This window comes from Oryctolagus cuniculus, chromosome 5, assembly GCF_964237555.1.
Source record: "Oryctolagus cuniculus chromosome 5, mOryCun1.1, whole genome shotgun sequence".
Taxonomy (NCBI): domain Eukaryota; kingdom Metazoa; phylum Chordata; class Mammalia; order Lagomorpha; family Leporidae; genus Oryctolagus; species Oryctolagus cuniculus.
The window spans coordinates 63,121,538-63,149,344 of NC_091436.1; the positions used below are offsets into that span (position 1 = coordinate 63,121,538).

At 43.8% G+C, this 27,807-nt stretch overlaps 1 protein-coding gene across 1 annotated transcript in view; it reads left to right on the top strand.

The window, feature by feature from the left end:
- Positions 1–27,807, top strand: part of SNX3 (sorting nexin 3) — a 47,665-nt gene that overhangs the window by 15,281 nt on the left and 4,577 nt on the right. Inside the window, exon 2 of the mRNA NM_001171324.1 lies at positions 26,117–26,212. Coding sequence (NP_001164795.1) covers positions 26,117–26,212 — 96 coding nt within the window. The remainder of the gene's footprint in view (positions 1–26,116; positions 26,213–27,807) is intronic.

A 27,807-nucleotide genomic window follows, 5' to 3' on the forward strand; every position in this document is an offset into this window, starting at 1 on the left:
AAGATTTGAAAGTGCCTGGTCCTAGATGGATTTCAGTTAGGTCTGCTCTGTTGAGGACTCCAGTCTGTCCCTGGATACTTCAGCTCAGGGCCCAAAGGAATTTCCTGTTCTGTGTCTGTACTGCCAGTGGGAGAGGAAGTGCTTCCCCAGTCCCTTCCTGTCCCACCTACTCAGGGTTTCTTTGCAGTTTACACACACCCCTCTCAAAGTCTGCTAGATCAAAACATTGAAGTCTTATGTCTTAAATTCTCACGTAGGCAAACCTAAGGTTAGTCAGCATGAGTATTAAGTTTAGATTTTAAAGCACTTTTATGAGTCATTTTTGTCATAAATGTGTACACTGACACATATGTGTTCTTTTCTTAAACACCTGAGATTGGTAAGGAATCAGGGTGGGCCATCTTGAGTAAGCTACAAAGCAAAAATAACTTCAGTTGTTGCTTTGTTGAAATGCCCTAGAGAACTTCCATTTTTATACTTCCTAATTTCAGTTCTTGTTGCCGAGTCACTTTCTGTAAAGGTTGTTTGAATTGCTTCAACACTTTTTCTTTGGCAGGTTTTTTTCTTTTGATTATTTATTTCAGTGGCAAAGAGACACAGAGACAGAGATCTCCCATCTGCTGGTTCACTCTCCGGATGCCTGCAGCAGCTGGGACTAGACCAGGATGAAGCCAGGAGCTGGGAACTCAGTCCAGGTCTCTCACGTGGGTGTCAGGGACCACCTACTTGAGCTATCTATCACTCTTGTCTCCCTGGGTCCACATGAGCAAAAAGCTGGCGTTTGGAGCCAGAGCTAGGAAGTGAATCCAGGCACTTGGATATGGGACTCATGTATATTTACAGCAGACCAAAGGTGCCCCTCCCTTACTTGTCTGCTTACAAAATACATTATTTTAAACGTGGGTGTTCTGGAGATGGATGGTGGTGGTGGATGCATACTATTATGAACATACTTGATGCCATAGAGCTCTGTACATTTAAAAATCGCTAAAATGGTACATTATATGTTATGTATATTTCACTGCAGTAATAAAAAACAGGTAACAAATAATGGGGAAGGCAATTGCTTAAGTTAGATAATCTTGCCCTTCAAGTTAACCAAAGCAAGGGAGGAGAACAGTTCTTTATGGCCTTTTATCAAGAATCTTAGTACTTTTTTTAAAAACATGTATTTATTTATTTGAAAGGCAGAGTTACAAAGAAGCAGACGCAGAGAGAGAGAGAGGTCTTCTATCCCCTGGTTCACTCCCCAGATGGCCACAATGGCTGAACCTGTGCGGATCCCAAGCCAGGAGCCAAGAGTTTCTTCCAGGTCTCCCACGCAGGTGCAGGGGCCCAAGCACTTGAGCCATCTTCTGCTGCTTTTTCAGGCCATAGCAGGGAGCTGGATTGGAGGTGGAGCAGCCAGGACTTGAACCGGCACCCATATGGGATGCTGGCACTGCAAGTGGCAGCTTAACCTGCTACACCACAGCGCCAGCCCTGATGCTTATTCTTTATCAAGTCTTAAAGTCTGTTTTATCAGATTAAAACTTTTTTTAATTGACACATGGTGATGGTACTTGTTCTGGGGTACAGTGTGGCTTTTCAATACTGGTATCTAATGTAACAATGGGATTAGGGTGGTTGGCATACCTGTCACCTCACAGATATTTACCATTTCTTTGTTTTGGGAACAAAATCCTCTCTACTAGCTCTTTAGAAACATCCAGTTGTGTCAACCAGTTATCTTGCACTGTGGATCATTAGAAGTTATTCCTGCTATACAACTGCACCACTGTCCCACTACCATCCCTTTCCCCTCTGCCCACCTCCCTCTCCCCTTTGCCCTTTCTGGTAACCACTATAGGATCAACATTTTAGCTTTCACATATAAATGAGAACATGTGGTATTTATCTGACTTATTTCAATTTTTTAACTTATTTATTTATTTGAAAGGCAGAATTAGAAGTATCTTCCTGCGCGCCAGCCGTGGCGGCCATTGGAGGGTGAACCAACAGCAAAAGGAAGACCTTTCTCTCTCTCTCTCTCTCTCTCTCTCTCTCTCTCTCACTCTCACTCTCTCACTCTCTCACTCTCTCACTATCCACTCTGCCTGTCAAAAAAAAAAAAAAAAAAAAAGGCTCCCCAAAATGGCTACTAAGGCTGGGCCGGGCTGGGCGGGAGCTAAGAGCCAGGAGCTTCATCCCCCATGTGGGTGCAGGGAGGGACCCAAGCACGTGGGCCATCTTCCACTGCTTTTTCCAGGCCATTAGCAGGGAGCTGGGTCAGAAGTGGAATGGCTGGGACTTGATGCAAGTCCGATGGTTTAACCCGCTAAACCACAATGCTGGTGCTGGCCTCCCTCACTTTTTTCATGAAACATAATGCCCTCAGCCTGATGCTAATATTGCTACTCCAAGTTACTTATTTTTAAGTGACAAACCAAAAAGTGTACATATTAGGTACTGACTGATGTTTTAATATATATGTGTTTTATGTAATGTTCAAATCAAGGTAAGCATATCTGTCCTGAGACATGATGGTGAAAACATTCGTCCCACGTGGAATGCCTTTCTTCCAGCTTTTTTGAACTATATTATTTTTTAAATTCTTATTTATTTATTTATTGACAGGTAGAGTTAGACAGTGAGAGAAAGAGAGACAGAGAGAAAGGTCTTCCTTCCATTGGTTCACCCCCCAAATGGCCGCTATGACTGGCACGCTGCGCTGATCCGAAGCCAGGAGCCAGGTATTTCCTTCTGGTCTCCCATGAGGGTACAGGTCCTAAGCACTTGGGCCATCCTCCACTGCCTTCCCGGGCCACAGCAGAGAGCTGGACTGGAAGAGGAGCAACTGGGACAGAATCCAGTGCCCCAACCAGGTCTAGAACCTGGGGTGCCAGCGCCGCAGGTGGAGGATTAGCCAAATGAGCTGTGGCACCGGCCTGAACTATGTATTATTGTTATTTGTGGTCACCCTGCTATGCATAAAACATTGCCATTCTAGCATTTTTGTTCTCTAAATGTTTGTTTACTTATTGTTTTCATCTACTTGGAAGACAGAGCAACAGAGAGAGGGAGAGGCAAACTAGAGGGATCTTCCATCCACCGGTTCAATCCTCAAATGCCTACAACAGCCAGGGCTGGGTCAGGCCAAAGCCAGGAGCCTGGAACTGCATCTGGGTCTTCTTGTGGGTTTCCAGATTCCAAGTAGTTGAGTCATCATCTGCTCCCTTCCAAGCATATTAACATGAAGCTGGATTGGAAGCAGAGTAGCCAGTATGCAAACCAAGCACTCCAGTATGGGATGTATGTGTTGGCAAGCTGCATTTAAACTCACTGCCTCACTGCAATGCCCACACCATCCAGCATTCTTATAGTCATATTCAGCATATATAATTTCCCATCTACTCACTTTTTTTTTTTTTTTTTTTTGATTCATTTGAAAGGCAGAAGGAAAGATCTTCCATCTGCTGGGTCCTTTCCCAAGTGGCCACAAGAGCCAAGAACTCCATCTAGGTCTCCCATGTGAGTACCACTGGGCCATCTTCTGCCTTCCCAGGCACAATTACAGGAAGCTGTAACAGAAATGGAGTAGCCAAGACTTGAACAGGGATTCTTACATGGAATGGTAGTATCATAAGTGGCAGTTTAACCTGTTGTGCCACAATGTGGGCCATATTTTTTTAAAACCTCACTTCCTAGGGGTCACTCCTGAGTTGATTTAGCTTAGTGATCAGCCAGTCACAGCATATGCTTGAATACTCTGAGCCAGTAAGGTCTGCGTATAGGCCAGGAAATGCATTCATTGTTCAGACATACTACAAATTTTCCCCAGCTTTTACTTTGTACTGAGTCTTCTCATGTCTATGGCCCTTTAAGTTATTAAAGGCCTCATATTCAGCCATGGATATGTAGATAACCAAGGCTCTCTTCAGTCTTTCCTGGGCTTCTGTACAGCTTTGTGCAAAGCACACAATTCTTCATACCACCAGGTCACCAGGGTTGTGTGATAGTATGGATTTCCTTGCTGTACTTTAAAGTCTGCTGGTCTGTTTCTTTCCCCAGTGTAGCAACCTTTCATTGCTACTTGAAGGTGACCAGGTTTAGACTCAGAGACAGGAATCGGAGGGTGAAGAGATCATGGCTACCTTTTTTTTTTTTTTTTTAACTTCTTTTAAAATGTTTCATTTTTGCTGTCATTCTTATAAGTCTTCTGTTTTTTGGGGTCGGCATTGTCATCCTCTGTTGCCGTTGATTTCTCAACAATGTTGCAGTGGATTCGTTTCTGAGAGGAGCAGCGTGGTGGGGGCAAAAGGCGCAGAGTCACCACACAGACCCCGGGAGTCGGGTGAAAGCAGGCTTGAGGCGAGCAGCCCGCAGACTCGTTTATTACAGTTGGAACAACATCTTATATAGCCAAGACCAGCCAATCTGGTCAAGGGGCGGCCTATGCCCCAACCAATCACAGCCTGTTGCCAGGCAGGCTCCGTTGCCAGGTGGGTTTCAAAGCCATTCCTGAGTAACTGACACTCGCTTGCCAGTGGCCACCTTGGCATGGCCTTCTCATTCCACCACAATCCTCATCATCTTCACCTGCCTGTTTGCCAATAGCTGCCTTGGCCTCCTCATTTTCATCTTCATTCTTTTCCTCACCATCATCCTCTTCCTCCTCCTCTGCTTCCTCCCCTTCTTCATCTACCTCCAGTGTCTACTTCCTGCTCCTCGTTTTCCTCTTTAGCATTCCCATTAGCGGGGCATCTCTTCCATTCTCTACAACATCCTCCTTCTCATTAAAGTCCTGGGTGGTGATCTTGGATCTTGGGTCGATGAAGCAGATTTAAGAGAAAGTTCAGGGCCATAGAGCTGCTGGACTCTGCTGCGATGGTGGCTATGGCCAGTAGGGAGGCAGACCCAGAACAGTACAGAGGTGGCTTTTCAGAAAAGCCAGTGGCGGAGATACTTATTAAATGTTATCTTAGTGTAGTTTGAAAGCTTTATTTATTTATTTATTTAATGTCTGCTTTGAATCAGGCATTGTAAGAATAGAATGCCTTCAGAGCATTGATTTTGGAGTCACATGGGCAAGAATTCTCTCTGCCTGTTAGTAAACATGTGACCTTGCACAAGTTACTTCTCTCTTTGAATTTCTTCAGCCATAAAGTAAAACTTAGGAGAATTAAATGTGACATAAAGCATAATGTTTGCCCTACAGTAAGTATCCAATAAGTGATAATTTGTGCGAAATAGTAATAGTTCTTTAATTATTGGCAGTATTTTCATTTTATCTTTTTTAAGATTTTATTTATTTGTTTGAGAGGTAGAGTTACAGACAGTGAGAGGGAGAGACAGAGGGAGAGGTATTCCATCTGCTGGTTCACTCTCCAGATGGCCGCAATTGTTGGCCTGCGTCGATCTAAAGCCAGGAGCCAGGAGCTTCTTCCTGGTTTCCCATGCGGGTGCAGGAGCCCAAGCACTTGGGCCATCCTCTACTGCTTTCCCAGGCCATAGCAGAGAGCTGGATTGGAAGAGGAGCAACTGGGACTAGAACCGGCACCCATATCGGATGCTGGCACGGCAGGTGGAGGATTAACCTACTGCGCCACGGCGCCGGCCCCAGTATTTTCTTTTTTTTTTTTTTTTTTTTTTGACAGAGTGGATATTGAGAGAGACAGAGAGAAAGGTCTTCCTTTGCCGTTGGTTCACCCTCCAATGGCCGCAGCAGCCTGCGCACCGCGCTGATCCGATGGCAGGAGCCAGGTACTTATCCTGGTCTCCCATGGGGTGCAGGGCCCAAGCACTTGGGCCATCCTCCACTGCACTCCCTGGCCACAGCAGAGAGCTGGCCTGGAAGAGGGGCAACTGGGACAGATTCCGGCGCCCCGACCGAGACTAGAACCCGGTGTGCCGGTGCCACTAGGTGGAGGATTAGCCTATTGAGCCACTGCGCCGGCCTCCCAGTATTTTCATTTTAAAAATGATGAAACTCATGGGGCTGGCCATCTGGTACAGTGGGTCAAGCCACTGCTTACAACACCAGCATCCCATATTGGAGTGCTGGTTCTAGTCCCATCTGTTCTTCTTCCAGTTCAACTTCCTGCTGAAGTGCTTGAGAAGGCAGAAGATGGCTCAAGTACTTGGGCTCCTGGCTTTGGCCTGGCCTAATCCTGACTGTTTTGGACATTTAGGGAATGAACCAGTGCATGAATGATCTGTTTCTTCCTCTCTGTCACTCTGCCTTTCAAATAAATAAAATAGATCCTTGATAATTTTTTAAATAAATGTAATGAAACTCAGATTCAGAAAAGGAAAGTAACTTGATATACTGTGAACAATTTTTACAGGAGGACTTGAACCCAGGTCAGCTTGACTAATGTATCTGTTCCTTGCTTCTTCAAGGAACCAGAAATGGTGTCATAAATTTGTGATTAGCTCCTTTTAAGCTAAATCTATAGTCATGGTACAAAGTAAGTATTGAATTGTACTCATATTTACTTGTACTTTTTCCTCCAACAATGCACTGTATCCATAACTTCCATAGAAAGTGATGTAACAGTTTGAGCCGTGTGTCTTAAGGTACAACATTAATATCGTTACCTTGAATTTCTTAGGCAAATGGAAAAACAGAGCTTAAAAACTCTTCACCCACAAAGATGAGCATCAAAACCTGCAGTGCCGGCATCCCATTTGGGCGCCTGTTGGAGTCCCGACTGTTCCACTTCCTATCCAGCTCTCTGCTATGGCCTGGGAAAGCAGTAGAGAATGGTTCAAGCGCTTGGGCTCCTGCACCCGTGTGGGAGACCGGAATAAGCTCTTGGCTTGGGATCAGTGCAGCTGCAGCTGTTGTGGCAATTGGAGAGTGAACCAGCAGATGGAAGACACCCCCCCCCCCCCGCCTCTCCTTCTCTCTGTGTGTAACTCTGACTTTCCCCTTAACTTTAATTTTATTATTTTTAAAGCTTTTTATTTAATTTGCAAGTCAGTGAGAGATTTCCCATCAGTTCACTCTAAATTCCCTGGGGCTCAACCCGTTGGGCCACAATGCCAGCCCCTGTCTTGAAAATATTTTAAATCCTGCTGAGCTAATTATGTCTGGAAACCTTTGATAGCAAGTTGCAGCTCCTCTGGTGACTTGTACTCTTAGGCAGGGTTTATTATAAAAACTCTTAGACAAAGAGTTACTTCCTGTTTGTAATAAAAAGATTTTTGTGTTATGACTTGAGTTCTGTCAGGCTGTTAGAACAATAATCACCCTTTGTGGGACTTTATGAAAGGATAAGTATTGCAGTGACACTGCTGTCAGTCTGCAGATTTAAAGTGTGCATGTGTATAGTGTTTAATGTCATTGTCTGGTTGCTCCAATTATACCTAATCACTGATTAGAAGAGAAAGGAGTCTATTAATATATATATCACTCATGTTTTAAAGAAGATTCCTTTTTCATGTTTTTTATAGTTTCCAGGTAAAATTTCATGCTTTGAAGAAACAGCTCCGCTTTCTTGTTGTTGTTTTTAAAGATTTATTTATTTATTATTTGAAAGGAAGAATTAGAGGGGCCAGCGCTGTGGCATTGCAGGTAAAGCCGCCGCCTGCAGTGCCGGCATCCCATTTGGGCGCCTGTTGGAGTCCCGACTGTTCCACTTCCTATCCAGCTCTCTGCTATGGCCTGGGAAAGCAGTAGAGAATGGTTCAAGCGCTTGGGCTCCTGCACCCGTGTGGGAGACCGGAATAAGCTCTTGGCTTGGGATCAGTGCAGCTGCAGCTGTTGTGGCAATTGGAGAGTGAACCAGCTGATGGAAGACCTCTCTCTCTCTCTCTCTCTCTCTCTCTCTCTCTCCCTCTCTCTCTCTCTCTCTCTCTCTCTCTCTCTCTTTCTCTCTCTTTGCCTCTCCTTCTCTCTGTGTGTAACTCTGACTTTCAAGTAAAATAAATAAATCTTTAGGGAAAAGGAATTAGAGAAAAATTGGATGTTTTTGGAGGGGGAGGCTGGGTTTAACTGCCGATTTTGTTTGTAACTAACCATTTACAAATAACTTATCAATAATTCCTAATTTACATGTACAATATCCTGCCCAGGAGAACCTCATTGTAAACCAAGATATTATTACTACTACCAGGGTGTTTCAAAAAGGTAATAGAAAACATGCGTATTGTTTTTAAATTTTTTTTTTTACCATGAACTTTTTAAAATGCTCTTGGGTTTAGCTTAGCCATTAACTAAAAGTGAGAATGTCTAATGCAGTTCTTTTATGTGAACATACTTCTAAAAAAAGTTCATGGAGTGGCCAATGTTGTGCCACACAGCAGGTTAAGCTACTTACTGCCTGTGAGGCCAGCATCTCATAAGTACTGTTTGAGTCCTGGCTACTCCAATTCTGATCCAGCTCTCTGCTAATGCACCTGGGAAAGCAGCAGAAGGTGGCCAAAGTGCTTGGGCATCTGCCACATGTGAGAAACCCAGGTGGAGTTCCAGGTTCCTGGCTTTAGCCTGGCCCAGCTCTGGCTGTTGTGGCTGTTTAGGGAGTGAACCAGCAGATGAAGATCTCTCTCTCTCTGTCTCTGTCAGTCTGCCTTTCAGATAAAAATAAATTAATTAATTAGAAAAAGTTCATGGAGGGGCTGGCACTGTGGCATGGTGGATTAAGCTTCCACCTGCAGTGCCAGCATCCTATATGGGCGCCCATTCAACTTCTCATACAGCTCCCAGCTGGTGGCCTGGTAAGGCAGCAGAAGATGGCTCAAGTCCTTAGGCCCCTGCAGTGATGTCAGAGAAACAGAAGAAGCTCCCAGCTCCTGGCTTCGGATCAGCCCTGCTCTGGCATTACAGCCATTTGAGTAATGAACCAGCAGTTAGAAGACCTCTCTCTGTGACCCTGCCTCTTGAATAAATAAATAAATATTTTAAAAAAATGGTCATGTAGAGGCAGGCATTGTTGCTTAATGGGGTTGGAGTGCTCCTTCAAGTCCCCTTCTTCATCTACCTCCAGTGTCTGCTGCTGCCTCCTTATTTTCCTCATTAGCATTCCCATTAACGGGGCATCTCTTCCATCCTCCACAACTTCCTCCTTCTCCTTGAAGTCCTGGGTGGTGATCTTGGAGTTGGTGCTCACTGCCTCGTCTTACATGGTGGAGCATGCCTGGGATCTGATGCAGCAGGTTTAAGAGAAAGTTCAGGGCGTTAAAGCTGCTGGACTCTGCCACTGTGGTGGGGAGTGGCAGATGAAGGCTCAAGCGCTTGGGCACCTGCCACCCATGCATGAGACCCTGATAGAGTTCTTGCCTGGCCTGGCCCAATCCTGGCTGTTTGTATATTTGGGGAATGAACCAGCAGATGGAAGATGTCTCTTCTGTTTCACTCTGTTGCTCTACCTTTCAAGTAAATGAAAATAAATAGAGAGGGGAGAGTGAGCGAGCTTCCATCTTCTGGTTCACTCCCCAAGTGACTGCAACAGCCGGGGCTGGGCAGGCTGAAGCCAGGAACTTCTTCAGGATCTCCCATGTGGGTGCAGGGGCCAAAGCATTTATGCCATCCTCTACTGCTTTCCCAGGCACGTTAGCAGGGAGCTAGATCAGAAGTGGAGCATCTGGGACTCAAACCAGTGCCCATATGGGATGCTAGCACTGCAGACAGTGGCTTAACCTGCTGCGCCACAGTGCTGGCCCCAATAAATAAATTTAAAAGTTCATAAATGGGGCCAACACTGTGGCACAGTGGGTTAAAGCCCTGGCCTGAAGCGTCGGCATCCCATATGGGCACTGGTTTGTATCCTGGCTGCTCCTCTTCTGATCCAGCTCTCTGCTGTGGCCTGGAAAAGCAGTAGAAGATGGTGCAAGTGCTTGGGCCCCTGCACCCGTGTGGGAGACCCGGAAGAAGCTCCTGGCTTCAGATCGGTGCAGCTCTGGCCATTGCGGCCATCTGGGGAGTGAACCAGCCGATGGAAGATCTCTCTCTCTGTCTCTACCTCTCTCTCTAACTCTGTCTTTCAAATAAATACTCTTTAAAACAAAAACAAAAACAAAAGTTCATAGAAAATGGAATTAAAATATGTTTATTTTGGTATAAAAAGTATGAAATCTGTATAGTTTTCCATGTTACACATTTCCCATGAACTTTTCTTTTTAAATATTTATTTTCATTTGTATGAAAGGTAGGGTTACAGAGAGAAAAAAGAGAGAGAGATCATCTGTCCACTTGTTCACTCCCACAAGTGGCCTTAAAGGCTGAAGCCAGGAGCCCAGAAATTCTTTGATATCTCCCGTGTGAGTGCAAGGGCTCAAGCACTTGGGGCATCTTCTGTTGCTTTCCCAGGTGCATTATCAGGGAGCTGGATCAGCAGTGGAACAGCTGGGACTCCAGCTAGCTTCCATATGAGATGTCAGCATTGCAGGTGGTGGCTTAACCTGCTACACCACTGTGATGGTCCCTCCCATGAATGTTTTGAAGAGCCCTCAGATATCAGTTGCAAACCTGATTTCTACGAATAGATAATCTAATAAAAATAAACACTGTTGTGTTTCAACCTTACTGAACAACAAGCTATCAACAGGAAGTTAATAGTAAAGAAAAAGATGGACCAAAACCTAACTCCATTTACAAAGAAAAAAAATCAGTTCTTTTGATCAGGTCATTATGGAAGAGTTGATACTTTCCTTGGTTAATATTCCCGAATGAATTTAAACCTTGGAGTTTTGGGGAATCTCATCTACTCAGAACATAGTCAAAAGCTAATTGAGGAAGCAAAAAGGAGTAAATAGAGTTAAACAGCATGTCTGTATACTTTTGCATTACCAAGTTTTTATATATAAAATATTCTATAATCTTACTGTGTAACCAAATTCTGTCAGAGGTAAGTTATTGATTCAGTCGATCTGTTGCTGTGTAACAATGAATCCCAACAATTGATGACTTAATAGTAACAGCCGAGTATTGACTTCATCACAGTTCTGCAGTTGGGTGAGACCTTGTGAAGGGATGGCTTATCTCTGTACCACTTGTACCTGCTGGGCAGCTTGAGCGGAGGAGTTCCAAGATGATCCAGTGGTAGGCCTGGCTGGCAGCTCAGCCGAGACTGTTGATCATATATATGATCATATATATGAAGACATCATCTGGCTATCATCCATTTTTCTGCACTCCTGGCTTCTGCCTGGCCCTGCTCTGGCTATTGCAGCCATCTGGGGAGTGACCCTCTGACTTTAAAATACATAAATCTTGGGGCCAGTGCTGTGGCGTAGTGAGCAGGCCTGCCACCTGCCAGGCTGGCATCCTAGACCTACCTCTCTCTCTGCCTTTCAAATAAATAAATCTTAAAAAATACATACATCTTTTTAAGAAGACATACACAGAGAGTAAAATGGCCACCATAGTAATGCTAATGGACTGATCTGTCATATAGTTAACTTCCCCCCTATGGTAAGAACTTATTCAGCAGATGCCCTGACTGCAGCACATTATTATTAACAGTAGTTTTCATGTTGCACATCTGATCTGTTCATCCTACTTATTTACCATGTAGTATCCTTTGGCCTATATCTCCCCATTTCTTCCTCCCCATCCTGACCCTGGTAACCATATATATATATACACACGTGTGTGTGTGTGTGTATATATAATTTACATTTTTAAAGATTCCACCTAGGGCCAATGCTGTGGTGTAGTGGGTAAAGCCATCACCTGCAGTCCCAGCATCCCATATTGGCACCAGTTCGAGACCCAGCTGCTCCACTTTCTGTCTAGCTCTCTGCTATAGCCTGGGAAAGCAATAGAAGATGGCCCAAGTCCTTAGGCCCCGGCACTCACATGGGAAGACCCGGAGGAAGCTCCTGGCTCCTGGCTTGGGATTGGCGCAGCTCTGGCCGTTGCAGCCAATTGGGGAGTGAACCAGTGGATGGAAGACCTCTCTCTGCCTCTTCTTCCCTCTCTGTGTAACTCTGACTTTCAAATAAATAAGTCTTGAAAAATTCCACCTATAAGTGAGGTCATACAGTATTTTCCTCTTTCTGTCTGATTTCACTTCGTATCCTCCAGATCTACCCACGTTCTGGCAAATGGCAGGATCTCCTTTTTTAAGGCTGACGATACTCAGTTGTACAGGCATACCACTCTGAATAATGCTGCAGTGCCTATGGGAGTGCACATATCTTTAGAGGTGATTATTTCATTTCTTTTGGGTGTATACGTAGAAGAGGGGTTTCTGGATCATGTCCTCTTTGGAGAAAGGTCTATTCATGTTCTTTGCCCATTTTTAAATTGAGTTGCATGAGTTTTCTCTAAATCTTTGATGTTAACCCTTTATTTGATAAATGGTTTGCAATTGTAATTTTTTCAAAATCTCTAGGTCACCTTTCTGTTTCATTGTTTGCTCGCAGATCCATTTTAGTTTGATGCAGTCCCATTAATTTGCTTTTGCTTTTGTACCGTGACTTTTTGGTGTGACATTGCTAAGATCAAAGTGAAGAGCTTCTCCCCTAGATTTTCTTCTAAAAGTTTCATGGTTTCAGGTCTTAGCATTTAGGTCTTTTATTTATTTTGAGTTGATAGTGTATAGTGTTAAGATAAGGATCTAATTCTTTTGCATGTGGAAATCAAGTTTTCCCAGCACCATTTACTGAAGAGACTGGCCTTTTCCTAGTATGTCTAACTGGTGCTTTGTTGATAATTAGATGACCATACTCAGGTATGTTTGGATTTAGTTCTGGGCTCTTTATTCTGCTCCACTAATCTTGGAGTCCATTTTTATGCGAGGATCATATGGTTTTGATTACTATAGCTTTGTAATATTTTAAATCAAAAAGTGTGATGCCGCCAACTTTGTTTTTTTACCCCTCAGAATTACATTGGTAATTCAGGTTCCATGTGAAATTTATGATTGTTGAAAAGAGCTTCTTAAGTGATATTCTTTCACTGATTTCCACCTCATGGTTTTACTTAGAATGTCTTTGCATACCATTCCCAGGTCAATATTCTCATAGTATTAGATTCAAGTCGCTATTTTTGAGGAAGTAAGACTTTATTTCCCATATTCATCTCAGCTAAACCAGAATCACTTGGTGATCATGCAGCTTTCTAAGCGTCTATTCTGTCTTAGGGATGTTAATCTAGGGCAATGGTTTTCAACTCTGGCTACATCTTAGAATCACTTAAAAGTGCTTATGTTCAGGGCTGGCATTGTGGTGCAGCACATTAAGCTGCCACCTGTGACACTGGCATTGCCGTCCCTTATCTGAGCACTGGTTGGAGTCCTGGCTTCTCCACTTCCCATCCATCTCCCTGCTGATGTGCCTGGGAAAGCAGCAGATGATGGCTCAAGTACTGGGGCCTGTGCCATCCACATGGGAGACCTGGATGGAGTTCCTGGCTCCTAGTATTGGCCTAGCCCAGCTCTGGCCGTTATGGCTGTTTGGGGAGTAAACCAGCAGATGGAAGATTGACTTCTCTCTCTATCTCTGTCTCCCTCTCTGTCTCCATCACTCTGCCTTTCTAATTAGTTAATTAATTAATTAAAATTATTTTCAAAATTCTGATGTCCAGGGCAGGTGTTTAGCCTCGTGGTTAAGACACTTGCATCCCTTGTCAGAGCACCAGGGTTTAATTCCAAGCTCCTGACTCTAACTTCGTGCTAATGCAGACCCCAGCAGGCAGCAGTGATGGCTGAAGTAGCTCAGTTCCTGCCACGCATGTGGGAGACCTCTCCTGTGTTCCTGGCTCCCAGGCCCCTGGCCCAGTCCCAGCTATTTGGGGAGTGAACCAGAGGGTGGGAGCTCTCTTTCTTGCTGTCTCTCCATGTGCCTGTCAATAAAATACTGGTGTTCAAACTCTACTCTGAGAAGTTGAATGAGATTCTCCAGATTACAGCACTTGAGGGTTATGATTTCTGGGATTACACAAGTTGGAAATAGAAATAAAGAAAATACTCTGCACTACAAAAATTGTAGAAAAAAGGTCTTAGGCAGTTTTCTTTTACCATAAGCCTGTAGGATTAGTAAATGTTCATGAACTGTTATGAATGAATTTTTCTTTACCATAGAATAACTATTGCACAGTTCAGGTGAAGATTGTTCAATGAAAATCTTGCACAAGCTCACAAATGTTTCTTGTTGCTAATCCACAATTGAAGACTATGGGCAAAAGTAGAAAAGGTATATGGAATTACTTGGTTTATGCATTAAACTAATCTAGATAATTCATTCTCTACTGTTTTAGAAATAACACCATAAAGGATACTTCTTTTAAAATAGCGAGGAATTGTATCCCTGCAAGGCTATGTCCTTATTTTTTAAAAAAGAAAGAAACTAAATACCTTGGCCTAGTGACAATCTACATTTCAAAGGTTCTCCAGACTAAAAGCTTATTCTTCCTGTAAATGACTTCTCTCTAGCCATATTTAGAGTTCATCTAGGTTATAAACCATATCTCCAGTTTTTCATGCTGTTCCAGATAGCGTAAAACAAGTATCAAAAGTATTGAAGAGAGAGGTAATAGCTTAAGCACTTCTCAGCTTATCCTTTATCTCTAGATGTAGATATTTGGAGAAATGCAGCTGTTTAATGAGAACTGTAGTGGGCATCCATTTACATCTCTTAGGATTGGGTGAATAGAGTATGGCCTATTGAGTATACTTTTGATATTGTTGCCAGTCTCTTTTTTAAATGTACACGTGACACTATCTTAAGAAATACTAGACACACCTTGTAAACATTTTTCTAGTATCTATTGTCAAGCTATTTCAGGTGATCACATTTTCAGGCTTGATTTTCCTGCTTGGCTATCAGAGATAATCAGGTTACAGATAGGGTATCAGTGAGCTGCTGACTTTAATAGGTCAGCCTGTCTAAGTATTTCAGACTTAGCTTTTTGGAGACCATAGTGTGGGAGTTTCCTGTGCTTGGACTGCAAGGAAGCACTTGTTTTAGACTTCCATACCATGGTTTCAAAAATCTGTTCTGTGACTATGTCCATGTGGATTCCTGATGATCTGATCTTGTGTGGTTAGTTACACTTTTTGTAGAAAATGGGTGGTTATTCTTTTATATAAAGAGTAGGTTGGGGCCTGTGCTGTGGTGTAGTGGGTAAAGAGAGAGAGAGAGAGAGATCTTCCATCTGTTAGTTCACTCCCTAAATGGCTGTGATGGTCAGGGCTGGACCAGGCTGAAGCCAGGAGACAGGAAGTCTATCCTGGCCTCCCATGTGAGTAGTAGGGGCCCAAGCACTTGGATCATCCTCTGATGCTTTCCCAGGCATTAGCAGGTAGCAGGATCAGAAGTGGAGCAGCCAGGACTTTATCCAGCACTCCTGTGGGATGCTGGCATTGCATGCAATGACCCAGCCTGCTGTGCCACAATGCCAGCCTCCAAACTGTCTCTTTGATGCATTTGTGTGTTTTTCTCTATTTGTGTTATACCTCCATTTAAAAAAAAGTAATTTTAAGATAATCCAGGTAAGGGCCGGCGCTATGGCATAGTGGATAAAGCCGCCACCTGCAGTGCAGGCATCACATATGGACACCAGTTCGAGTCCCAGCAGTTGTACTTCCAATCCAGCTCTCTGCTATGGCCTGAGAAAGTAATAGAAGATGGCCCAATCTTCAGGCCCTGTGGGAGACCCAGAAGAAGCTCTTGGCTTTGGATCAGCACAGCTCCAGCCGTTGCGGCCAGATGGGGAGTGAACCAGTGGATGGAAGACCGATCTCTCTCTCTCTCTCTCCCCCTCTCCCCCTCTGCGTGTCTGTAACTCTGCCTTTCAAATGAATAAAATCTTAAAAAAAAAAAAAAAAAAAAAAAAAAGATAACCCAGGTAATTCTGCAATATAACCAGGTGGAAGAGCCACTGATACCTTTTTGGTTTTTCACCACCTTTTTTTTTTTTTTTTTAAGATTTATTTATTTACCTGAAAGTTACAGAGACAGAGGCGCAGAGAGAGAAAGAGAGAGAGAGGTCCTCTATCCGCTGGGATGATACAGAGCCAGGAGCTTCTTCCAGGTTTCCCACATGGGTGAAGGGGCACAAGCACTTGGGCCATCCTCCACTGCCCTCCCAGGCCATAACAGAGAGCCAAATCGAAGTGGAGCAGCTCGGACTTGAACTGGCACCCACATAGGTTACCAGTATCACAAGCAGTGGCTTTACCTGCTACACCATAGCACCGGCCCCACTGATATCTTTTTTATTTTAGTGGTAGTAGCAGAATATGGAAGGTGGGGATTTTTAATTGAATAATGTTTATCTAATTTTATTGAGTTTATTAGATGTACCATCCTCTGGTCCAGTCCCCAGATGTGTACAACAGCCAGGGAAGTAGCCAGAAACTGAACCCAGGTTTCCCATGTGGGTGACAGGGACCCAACTACTTGAAACTATCACTTACTTCTTGCCAGGATTAGGTGTGGCTTTTTAGAAAAATATTTTTAAGATTTATTTATTTGAAAGGCAGAATTTCAGAGAGAGAAACAAAGAAAGACCAACATCTGGGCCAGACCTGGGTTAGATGTGATTTTAGTAGCTGTTGGTGGGTTAAGCTGTGGCCTGCTGCACTGGCATCCCATAAGAGCACAGTTTGAATCCCTGTTGCTCCACCTCATATCTAGCTCTCTCTGCTCATGCGCCCGGGAAAGCAGCAGAAAATGGCACAAATACATGGGCCCCTGCCTCCCAGGTAGGAGACCCAGTTAGAGTTCCAGACTTCTGGCTTCCATATCACCCAGTCCTAGCCATTGCGGCCATTTGCAGAGTAAACCAGCGAATGGAAGCGCTCTCTCCCTCGCTCTCTTGCTCTCCTTCCCTCTCCCTCCCTCGCCCTCTCTCTTTCCCTCTCTCCCTTTTTCCCTTTCTCCACCCCCATCTCCCCCCCTTCTCTTTCTCTCTCACTCTGCCTTTCCAATAAACACATAAAGAAACCTTTTTTTAAAAAAAAAATTAGAAGCTCCTTTCTGTGCCAGATACAAATATTCTTATATTCTCAGCTTCTGTCTCTCTTGATAATTATTTTGTAGTTTTCCAGTGTTTATGTTAGCAAACAGTGGTAACAAATTAACTATCATTTGGCATATGAAAATAAAGACTTTTGGGTGTATAGAAAAAAATGTGATAGGTTTATGGACTTCATAGATTCCAGGCAACCAGGTAACTTTTTCAAGCTACCTATAATTACAATTCTTTGCTTTTTAAATATTAATTTTGGCCATTACCATGATATAAATTTAAATGATTGTTTATAGTGAGTTTCTTATACAGGTCCTGAGATCAGTCTGGCTTATTTGAACCTCATTTTTGCTTCAAGTATATAATGAAATATGATTTGTAGAACTTTTCACTAACACCATGAATGAAAATGAGAAATCAGAAGTAGACCAAGATTACCCCGTTTACCTTTTCTGACATTTACTAAGAAATACCCATACAAAGCCAGCGCCGCGGCTCACTAGGCTAATCCTCCACCTTGCGGCACCGGCACACCAGGTTCTAGTCCTGGTCGGGGCGCCGGATTCTGTCCTGGTTGCCCCTCTTCCAGGCCAGCTCTCTGCTGTGGCCAGGGAGTGCAGTGGAGGGTGGCCCAAGTGCTTGGACCCTGCACCCCATGGGAGACCAGGATAAGTACCTGGCTCCTGCCATTGGATCAGCACGGTGCGCCAGCCGTGGCGGCCATTGGAGGATGAACCAACGGCAAAGGAAGACCTTTCTCTCTGTCTGTCTCTCACTGTCCACTCTGCCTCTCAAAACAAAAAAAAGAAAGAAAAATAAACACCCATACAAATTGATGCTGCTTTCCTATGCTAGACTTTAGGAATATTTTTGCCTGTCTCTTGAGATCAGGGGAAATATGTGAATGTCAGAGTGAGAATACTAAGTGTTGTTGTTTGAATTTCCAGAGTTTTTATCATATTAAAGTCAGTCATATTTAAGCCTGACTTACATTTAATTTTAGAATTCAGTACTCTTATTTCTCTCTGGATAATCCTAAAATATTTTAAGTGGACATCCAAAGTAAAACTTCTAAGGGATTTTGGCTATGATTTACTTGAGTAGTCTGACTCTTGTCCTTTTACTTTGAGCAGATAAACCTTAGGACCAGCTGTCCTATGGCTACACCTAAAACGCACCTGCAGCTAAACTGCCACATTCTTTAGCTTCTGTTTCTGTGGTAACATCTCCTTTCTATTTTCTGTTGAAAGATGCCATTTTCTTGCTCAAAGGTGTTTATTAATACCTGATGCTCACAGATAAGTATCTTTGCCAGACACTCAATGACTTTAACCTTTATAGTCTTATTTCCCATTGTCTCTATACTTTAGGCTATATAAGAATTAAGAATTACTAAGTCTTTATTTTTTCTTTGAAAGGCAGAGTGACGGGCAGGGGGTGGGGCAAGGATGGGCCATTGGCCGATTCACTTCTGAAATGGCTACAGCCAGGTATGGGCCATGCAGAAGCCAGGAGCCAGGAACTGTGTCCAGTTCTCCCACATGGGTGGCAGGGACCCAAGTACGTGTGGGCCATCTTCTATGGGTTTCCAGGCCCTTTAGCAGGAAACTGCATTAGAAGCGGAGCATATGGGACGTAATTTGGAGCTCTGATGTGGAATGCTGTATCACAAGCTGCAGCACTGTGCTTCCCTGCCAGCTCTAAGTCTGTTTCTGCTGCACCTGCTTTTTCTCTGCATTTAGTTCATACTATTAACACCATTTTCAACTGTCATCCTGTGGTATGGCTAGCTCCCTGTGTTAAACCTGGCCAAATCCGTTATCAGTTCCTTTAAGCTTCTTTGTTACTATTCAGATGCTCTGCCTTATGTACTGTTTTGAAATAACACATCTCAGTAGCCTTTCTCATCAGTCTCTGGCTAAGTCATATTGTATAAAAGCTGCATAGTACTTCGTGTTTCTATCAGTTTCATTAGGTTTCTAAATTTTTTGTATTTCTGGTTTTCTTTTTGTATTGGTGGGGGGTGTTACCAAACAATGCTAAAGTAAATTTCTATTCACTTATACCTTATCACATATTTAGAAATATTTGTAGGTTTAATTCCTAATGGAATTGTTGGCTCAAAAGATAGATGCATTTGGGGCTGGCATTGTGGCACTGTGAATTAAGCTACGGCCTACAGTGCCAGCATCCCATACAGGTACTAGTTTGAGTTCTGGCTACTGCACTTCTGATCAAGCTCTCGGTTAATATGCCCAGGAAAGCTAAAGATGGCCCAAGTCCTTGGGTCCCTGTATCCATGTGGGAGACCCGGATGAAGCTCCTGGCTTTGGCCTGGCCTAGCCCAGGCCGTTGGGGCCATCTGGGGAGTAAACCAGCAGATGGAGATCTCTCTTTCCTCTCTCCCTCTTTTTCTGTCTCTCCTCCTCTCTGTGTAACTCTGCTTTTCCAAGAAATAAAATAATTTTTAAAAAAAAGATGCATTTAAAAGAGTTATAAATCTACCAGTATGCTCTATTTAAAGGCTAAACCAGTTCTCAATACCATCAGTAGGCTTTTTTTTTTTTTTTAAGATTTTATTTATTTAAAGATAAGAGTTACAGAGAGAGGTAGAGCCAGAGAGAATGAGAGAGGTCTTTCATCCGCTGGTTCACTCCTCAAATAATCGCAGTGGCCAGAGCTGAGCTGATCCGAAGCCAGGAGCCAGATGCTCCTTCCAGGTCTCCCACGTGGGTGCCGGGGCCCAAGGACTTGGGCCATCTTCTACTGCTTTTCCAGGCCATAGCAGAAAGCTGGATCAGAAGTGAAGCAGCCAGGATTCGAACCAGCACCCATATGGGTTGCTGGCACTGCAGGTAGCAGCCCTACCCACTGCACCACAGCTCTGGCCCACTGTTTTTTTTGTTTGTTTTGTTTTTTTGTTTTTTTACAGGTGGACAGTGAGAGAGAGAGAGACAGAGAGAAAGGTCTTCCTTTACCGTTGGTTCACCCTCCAATGGCCGCTGCGGCTGGCGCACTGTGCCAATCTGAAGCCGGGAGCCAAGTGCTTTTCCTGGTCTCCCATACAGCCCATACCGGCCACCAGTAGGCTTTTAAAATGATTTTTAAAATGACTGTCTTGGCCAGCGCTAATCCTCCACCTGTGGTGCCGGTACCCCGGGTTCTTGTCCCAGTTGGGGCACCGGATTCTGTCCTGGTTGCTCCTCTTCCAGTCCAGCTCTCTGCTGTGGCCTGGGAGTGCAGTGGAGGAAGGCTCAAGTGCTTGGGCCCTGCACCTGCGTGGGAGACCAGGAGGAAGCACCTGGCTCATGGCTTCGGATCAGTGCAGCGCCAGCCGTGGCGGCCATTTAGGGAGTGAACCAACGGAAGAAAGACCTTTCTCTATCTCTCTCACTGTCTAACTCTGCCTGTCCAAAAATAAATAAATAAGACTGTATCTCCTCTCAACAACACTGGGCATTTAGAATTTAATGCCTGCCTAATAAGTGAAAGTGGAATATTGCTGTTTCAATTAGCATGTCATATGTGAGTGATTTTAAACATTATTGGCTACTGGTTTTTCTGTGTTCTTTCAGTTTTGTTGGTTAGTCTTTTTTATATTTACTTTTATGTATTTGAAAGGCAGAGTTAGAAAAAGAGAGAGAGAGCTTCCATCTGGGTCACTCCCAAAATGGCCACAGTGGCAAGGGCTCTGCCAGGCTGAAGCCAGGAGCTAGGAGCTTTGTCCAGGTCTGCCACATGCTTGCAGGGGCCCAAGCACTTGGGCCATCTCCCTCTGCTTTCTTTTCCCAGGCAATTAGCCAGGAGCTGGATTGGAAGTGGAGAAGCAAGTAGTTGAACCAGTGCCCGTATGGGATGCCACTGTCACAGACGGCAGCTTAACCGGCTGTGCCTCAGCACCAGTCTTGGTTAGCAGGAGCCGAGCCAATCTGAAGCCAGGAGTTTCTTCGAGGTTTCCCATGTGGGTGCAGGGGCCCAAGGACTTTGGCCATCCTCTGCTGCTTTTCCAGGCACGTTAGCAGGGAGCTGGATGGGAAGTGGAGCAGCTGGGACTTGAACCAGAACGCATATAGGATGCCAGCATCACAGGCAGCAGCTTTACCCGCTACACCACAGTGCCGGCCCCTTGAATTGTTTTCTAAGTTCTCTACATTTTAATGAACTTAATTCCTTTATTGTATATTACAAATATTTGTCCATAATTTGTTATTTGTCTTTCAAGTTTGTTTATGGTTTATAGTAGTTTCTTTGTCATTTCCATCCTAAATTTTTAAAAAATTTATTTTCATTCTGATTTGAAAGGCAGAGGGACAGAGACAGAGAGAGAGAGATCTTCCATCCCCTGGTTCACTCCACAAATAGTCACACGGTGACAGGGAACCTGCTGAGGCCAGGACTGAGAGCTCAGTCCAGGTTTGATGTGAGTGACAGGAACTCAGCTGTTGGACTCATCACTGGTGCCCCAGCCCAAGGTCTGCATTAGCAGTTGGTTAGAATCGGGAACCAGTATGGAAGCAGGTGCTGCAGTGTGGGACGCCGTTTAACTGAGGCTGCCCAGGAAGAAGTTTCAAGGCAGATTTACCACTCTGAATGTAAAGGGTGTGATGCGACTTTGTCAGAACTCTAAAGCAGCCCTCATCATAGCCACCTTAAAACACTGAAAGGAATTTTCTTAAACTATGATCCTGTTTGTAATGTATAATTTATCAGACTGTTAACTAATCGTGGAGGGAAGGGACTTTTCCCTCACTCACTCCCCCTCCACTAGGGGGAATCAGATATAATCATGATTGTGTCAAAAGTTCAAAAGGGAAAATGGGAGGTAAAATGAGCTGAATTGGCACTTTTCCCTCAACGTTGTACCTGTAAGCTTGATATGTTGTTTCAGAGATTAACTTTATAGACTTCCGTGCCCAGAAGTATGAAAATTCTTAAGGAACTCTTTTCACAAGCTTGATCTTAACATATTGAATAAAGAGAGCAGTTAATCCCTTTTGTAAAGTAATTTGAGAGGAGGGGATTCTAAATGTAAAATCTCACCTGCAGAAAACACTCAGCTCTGTGAAGGCTTTTCTATCTTTAGACACTTACAAAGACTTAATATTTTAATGCGGAAGGGTGAACTTGGTTAAAAAGCCAATGGGTGAAATTAGAGAGAAATAATCCAGTGCTTTCTTTCTGGAATTATCATCCTGCTCTCCAGGGGACCTGATTTTATTCCCTGTGGGGAATGAGAATACCTCTCTGTACAACAAGCCAGCACCTCTAAATATAAGCTTGACTTTTAGTATAATAAGAGTCTTGTTAGGTGCAATTTTGCTCTTAGTCATGAATACAATGAACAAATGTTGTGGTTACCTGGGAAAGAAAATTCAAGTGCTTTAAACCTCTTTTGAGATTAGGTTTCGCGCTTGAAACCTATACACTGTTACGCCCAATAGCATCGGTAGAAGATTCCAGGCTGTAAGGTATACAACATAGAGGAGTTAATACACTTTGGAAAAAAATTGAGGGCACTACAAAATGGATTTAAGGTCCTGAATAAAGAGCTTTTCTTTTGCTGAATGACAACTATTTACCAGTGGCATTAGGTTTAACAAATGAGAGGAATGTTCCTTGGAGTGAATTTTACAGGACGGTGATGTCCCTTTGTACAAAGCAGGACACCTGTCTTGCCCTACAGCTGGCATTTTTTTCTTTTCAACTATAAAATATCTTGCAGTTCTGGAAATAAAGACTGAATCAAGGGACAAAATATATTGTCTAAAAGAATATATGGTGTTAAGTAGCATTTTTAGTAAGATACGGCATTGCGTTACCTTCGTGATGCTATATGCATATGCATTTTTTTAAAAGATATATTTATTTGTTTTGAAAGAGTTAGCAGGAGATATATCTTCCATCCACTCATTCACTCCCCAGATGGCTGCAATGGCCAGCACTGGGCTAGGCCAGAGCCAGGAGCTTCTTCCTGGTCTCCCACTTGAGTGGCAGGGGCCCAAACACTTGGGCCATCTTCTGCTGCTTTTCCTAGGCCATTGAGAAGGAGCTGGATTGGAAGTGGAGCAGCTGGGACATGAACCAGTGCCCATGTGGGATTCCAGCATCTCAGGCAGCTTAACCTGCACACAGCGATGACCCATGCATATGCATTTTAAAAAATTTTTTATGAAAACGCCAAACATACTTTGTTAGCACAACAAAGCAGTCATCACAAGACATGTCTGACACCTGTGTTGTAAGAGATTTCATTTTCTCCTCTTTATCCATTGACTGTGACATTGGTCAGTGCCCTCAGGGAAGCCTCATCCTGGGTACCTGCAGCCAGGCAGGGCAGGTGTGGCCAGCAGTCACCAAGAGGATGTGCCCTTCCACGCGGCAGTGATCCTGTCCCTTCCAGCAGCACAGGCAGCCCAGGCTTGCTTCCCTTGGGGCTTCCTCAGGCCCCGCCACCCTCCCCAGCTTCCTCTCCTTCTTCTCCTTAAATCTTTTGATAATAAAATGATGGCATTATACCAGTTCTAATAGTCTTTAGTCATAAATCTTTTTACTGGACTTGTTAGCATATTTTTTCTTCAGAGGGACTCACTAGAAGATAATACAAATGTTTCTTGTTTTTTACTTTTGGAAGTTGACAGAAGAGGTAACAATTAGTGTTTGCACTCTTGTAAAGGACGAAGTTGGGGGGGATGCAGGGTGTGGGGCAGGCATTTATCACAGCAGTTAAGTTGCTGCCTGGGACATCCACATCCCACGTGGGAGTTCCTCGTTTGAGTCTGGCTCCTGCACTTGTAATACAGCTTCCTGCTGATTTGTATCCTGGGAGTCAGATGATGGTTCAAGTACTTGGGTTCCCGCCACCCACATAGGAAACCCACATGTGTTCTGGGCTCCTGGCCTCAGCCTAGCTCAGCCTTGGCTGTTGGGGCATATTGGAAGTGAACAATGGGTAAAAGATTCTTTGTCTCTCTTTCTCACTCTGTGTGTGTGTGTGTGTGTGTGTATGTCCGTGTCCTTTTGCCTTTCAAAAGAAAAAAGAACAAAAAGTACATGTTTACCTTGTCCTCTATTTGGAAAACTCTGAATCTATGAGGATGACTTTGTTTCCTTTTTTTTAAAGATTTTATTTATTTGAGAGGTAGAGGGAGTGACAGAGAGAAAGGTCTTCCATCTGCTGGTTCACTCCCCAAATGGCCACAATGGCCCGAGCTGCGCCTATCTGAAACCAGGAACCAGGTGCTTCTTCCTGGTCTCCCATGTGGGTGCAGGAGCCCAAGCACTTGGGCCATCTTCTACTGCTTCCCCAGGCCATAGCAGAGAGCTAGATTGGAAGAGGAGCAGCCGGGACTAGAACCGGCGCCCATATGGAATGCTGCCACCACAGGCAGAGGATTAACTTAGTGAGCCACAGCGCCAGCCCCCCTTCATTTCCTTTTATGTTCCCTACCTCCCTCTCTCCTCCCCTTTTTCCTTCTTCCCTCCCTCCCTCTCTCCCTTCCTCTCCTTTTTTTTTTTTTTTTTTTTCTGTCAGGAAATGTTTTTTTGTTTGACTTTTTTTTTTTTTTTTTTGAGATTTATTTTTTATTGTGAAAGAGTTACAAGAGGAAGAGACAGAGAGATCTTCCATCTGCTGGTTCACTCCCCAGATAGCCACAACAGCTAGGGCTGGACTAGGCCAAAGCCGGGAGCTTCACCAAGGTCTCCCACATGGGTGGCAGGGGCCACTTGGTTCATCTTCTGCTTTCCCAGGCCATTATCAGGGAGCTGGATAAGAAGTGGAGCAGCCAGATGCCAGTGTCACAGGCAGTGGCTTTACCTACTATGCCACAATGCTGAACCCTTTTTTTTGATTCTTAATTTCCTTCTAATGGTAAGAGAATGTGCATTGCAACACTTCCCTGGTTGTTGGCATTCTTTAGAAGGCCATTAAGAGTAATGCTTTACAGTGGAAGATGCCCCAAGTCCTTGGGTTCCGCACCCATGTGGGAGACCCAGAAGAAGCTCCTGGCTTCAGATCACACCATTGCAGGCATTTGAGGAGTGAACCAGCAGATGGAAGACCTCTCTCTCTCTCTCTCTGTCTCTTCTTCTCTGTTTAACTCTGACTTTCAAATAAATAAATACATCTTTAAAAAAAATAATGCTTTATAGCCAAACAAACAGAAGCAGGATGGGACAGGGAAAGAGGGGAGACACTGGTCAGTGGGTGCAACCTCACAGATGGTGAGCAGGTGTAAGTTCTAGTGTGCCGATGCATGGCCTGGTGACTGCAGACAAGGAAAAGAACTGTAAACGTTCTCACTCTTTTCTCTGATGTGATCACCCCACAATGTGTACGTGTATTGTGCCCCATAAATATATACTTACTTGTGACTTTTTTAAGAAGTAAAACTTAAAGCCTTACTCGTGTCTTTTATTGTTCCGGCTCTAATCTAGTTCTAATAACAGTGTCTTGTATTTTGTGTAAAAATAGGTAGCATGTATTTTCTGTCAGAGCACTGTGTACCAAGGTACTAGCTGAGCTGGATAATAGAGCTAGCTTTGCTTACCCCTACTCACTGCAATAATAAGGGGGAAAATGACCTATATTTATGTGACTAACCTCAGAGTGATATCCAGAAGCATACATGTAATGGTATGTTTTAAAAGTTGTATTCTAGGGGCTGGCACTGTGGTGCAGTGGGTTAAAGCCCCAGCCTGCAGTGCCGGCATCCCATAAGGGCACTGGTTCAAGTCCTGGCTGCTCCACTTCTGATCCAGCTCTCTGCTATGGTCTGGGAAAGCAGTGGAAGATGGCCAAAGTGCTTGGATCCCTGCACCCATGTGGGAGACCTGGAAGAAGCTCCTGGCTCCTGGCTTCAGATCAGTGCTGCTCCGAGGGTTGCGGCCATTTGGGTGTGAACCAGTGGAATGGAAGACCTCTCTCTCTTTGGCTCTACCTCTCTCTGTAACTCTGTCTTTCAAATAAATAAAATTAAATTAAAAAAAAAAGTTGTATTCTAGTTTAAACGATACACTTTTTTTCCCTAAGTTTTGCTATAGGTAAAAATGTCTTACTAAGTTAATGATTTTCTAATCTAAGGTAGCCAATGATTTTCTAATCTAAGGTAGCCAGACTCACATTATCAATTTGACAGATTGCCCCTCTACCCCCAACCATTTTCTTTTGAAGTCTCCTTAACCTGTTTCAACTTAGGGGTGACTTTTTTGTTTCAGACAAATCTTCCAATTTTCAAGCTGAAGGAATCTACCGTTAGAAGAAGATACAGTGACTTTGAATGGCTGCGAAGTGAATTAGAAAGAGAGAGCAAGGTAAGAGTTGTTTTTAAGACAAAACATCTCAAGTTTTATTGTTGAAGACCTTTCAGGAAAATGATTTTGACCGAAGTAGGGTTAAAGCAGACACAGTTTCTTTTTTTCAAATCTTCAGTTATTTCATGGGTGTTGGGGAGGAGCTGTTGTAGTTTTTCCTTGGAACTCTTTTTGTTTTCTTCAGTGCCAACCAAGGCCTTTGTTAACCCACACTGGAGTGATACTTCTTTGAAGTTTCTTGCTTTACTTCCTTCCTTTCTGTCATCTTACCCCACCTCACCCTCTCTGCACCTCTGGCCAAGTTTCTCTTCTTCCATACATCTCATGTCAGTGTATTTCCAGTTTTGTTTTATTGACTCATCACAAGTATGCTTTTTCATTACCACACATGTACATGTGACAGTTTTCATGAAACAGTAATTACCTTTGTGTAATATAGGCAGATGTTCTTTAGATTAGCTTTTCCTCAGTGGTGGCCCTGACCTGCTAATAGGTTGTCACCTGTGGTCTAACAACACTGTTGGATTTCTTCTCTTAGAAGAAACTTTGATGGCTTTGGCTGCAAAATAAATTGAATGGAGTGAAGCCTCACCCTAAAATCCCTCATTTCAGCTCTGTTCCAGAGTGGCATCGCGACCTGGAGCCATGAAGGGCATGGGATGCTCAGAAGGATGAAAAGTGACTTTAGGACTAAAATGCAGTAGGCGCATACTGTGGGAGGCAGTAGGTGATAGCTCAGGTACTTGGGTCCCTGCTATCCATGTGGGGACCCAGGTTGAATTCTCAGCTCCTGGCTTCAGCCTGGCCCAACCCCGGCTGCTGTGAATGAGAGTATGTGTGTGTCTGTTTCTCTCACTGACAGCTCAACTGTTAGGCCAGGTGTCTACCCCGCAGTACCCATTTCAAGTGTATCATTCAGTGGTGTTTAGTGTATTCCCGGAGCTTGCAAACATCACTGTAATCAGTTGTAGAGCATTTTATCACCCTGTAGAAGAAGCCCTGTTCCCATTAGTTACTTCCAATTTCTTCCCAATTGCTCCTTACCAGCTCTCAGCATCCACTAACTGGCTTTCTCTGGACATATCATATAAATGGCATGTAGCAAATATTTTAGCTTATGTTTGTTGTTTGCTCAACTTTTTTTAAAATAACTGGAAAATCACAGGATATGTGATCCTTTGTGTGCAGTTTATCTCACTTTGCATGTTCCTGAGGATCAGCCTGTTGTAATATGTATCAGTACTTTTTGCACTGGTAAGTAACATCCTGTTGTGTGGATATACTATATTTTATCTGTCCATCATTTAGTGACCTTTTGGATTGTTACATTATATATATATATGTGTATATATGTATGTGTATATATATGTGTGTATATATATATGTATATATATATATAAATACAATACTCTGAAGAACATTTATGCACGTTTTTTTCTGGACCGGTTTTCATTGCTCTTAGGCATAACTCTTTTGCCAGGCTGTGTTCCAGAGCAGCGCACCAATTTCATTTCTACCAGCAGCGTGTGAGAGTCCCACTTTGGTACACCTTCTCTTCAGTACAGCTGTCCTAGTGCCTTGGAAATGCTGTCTTC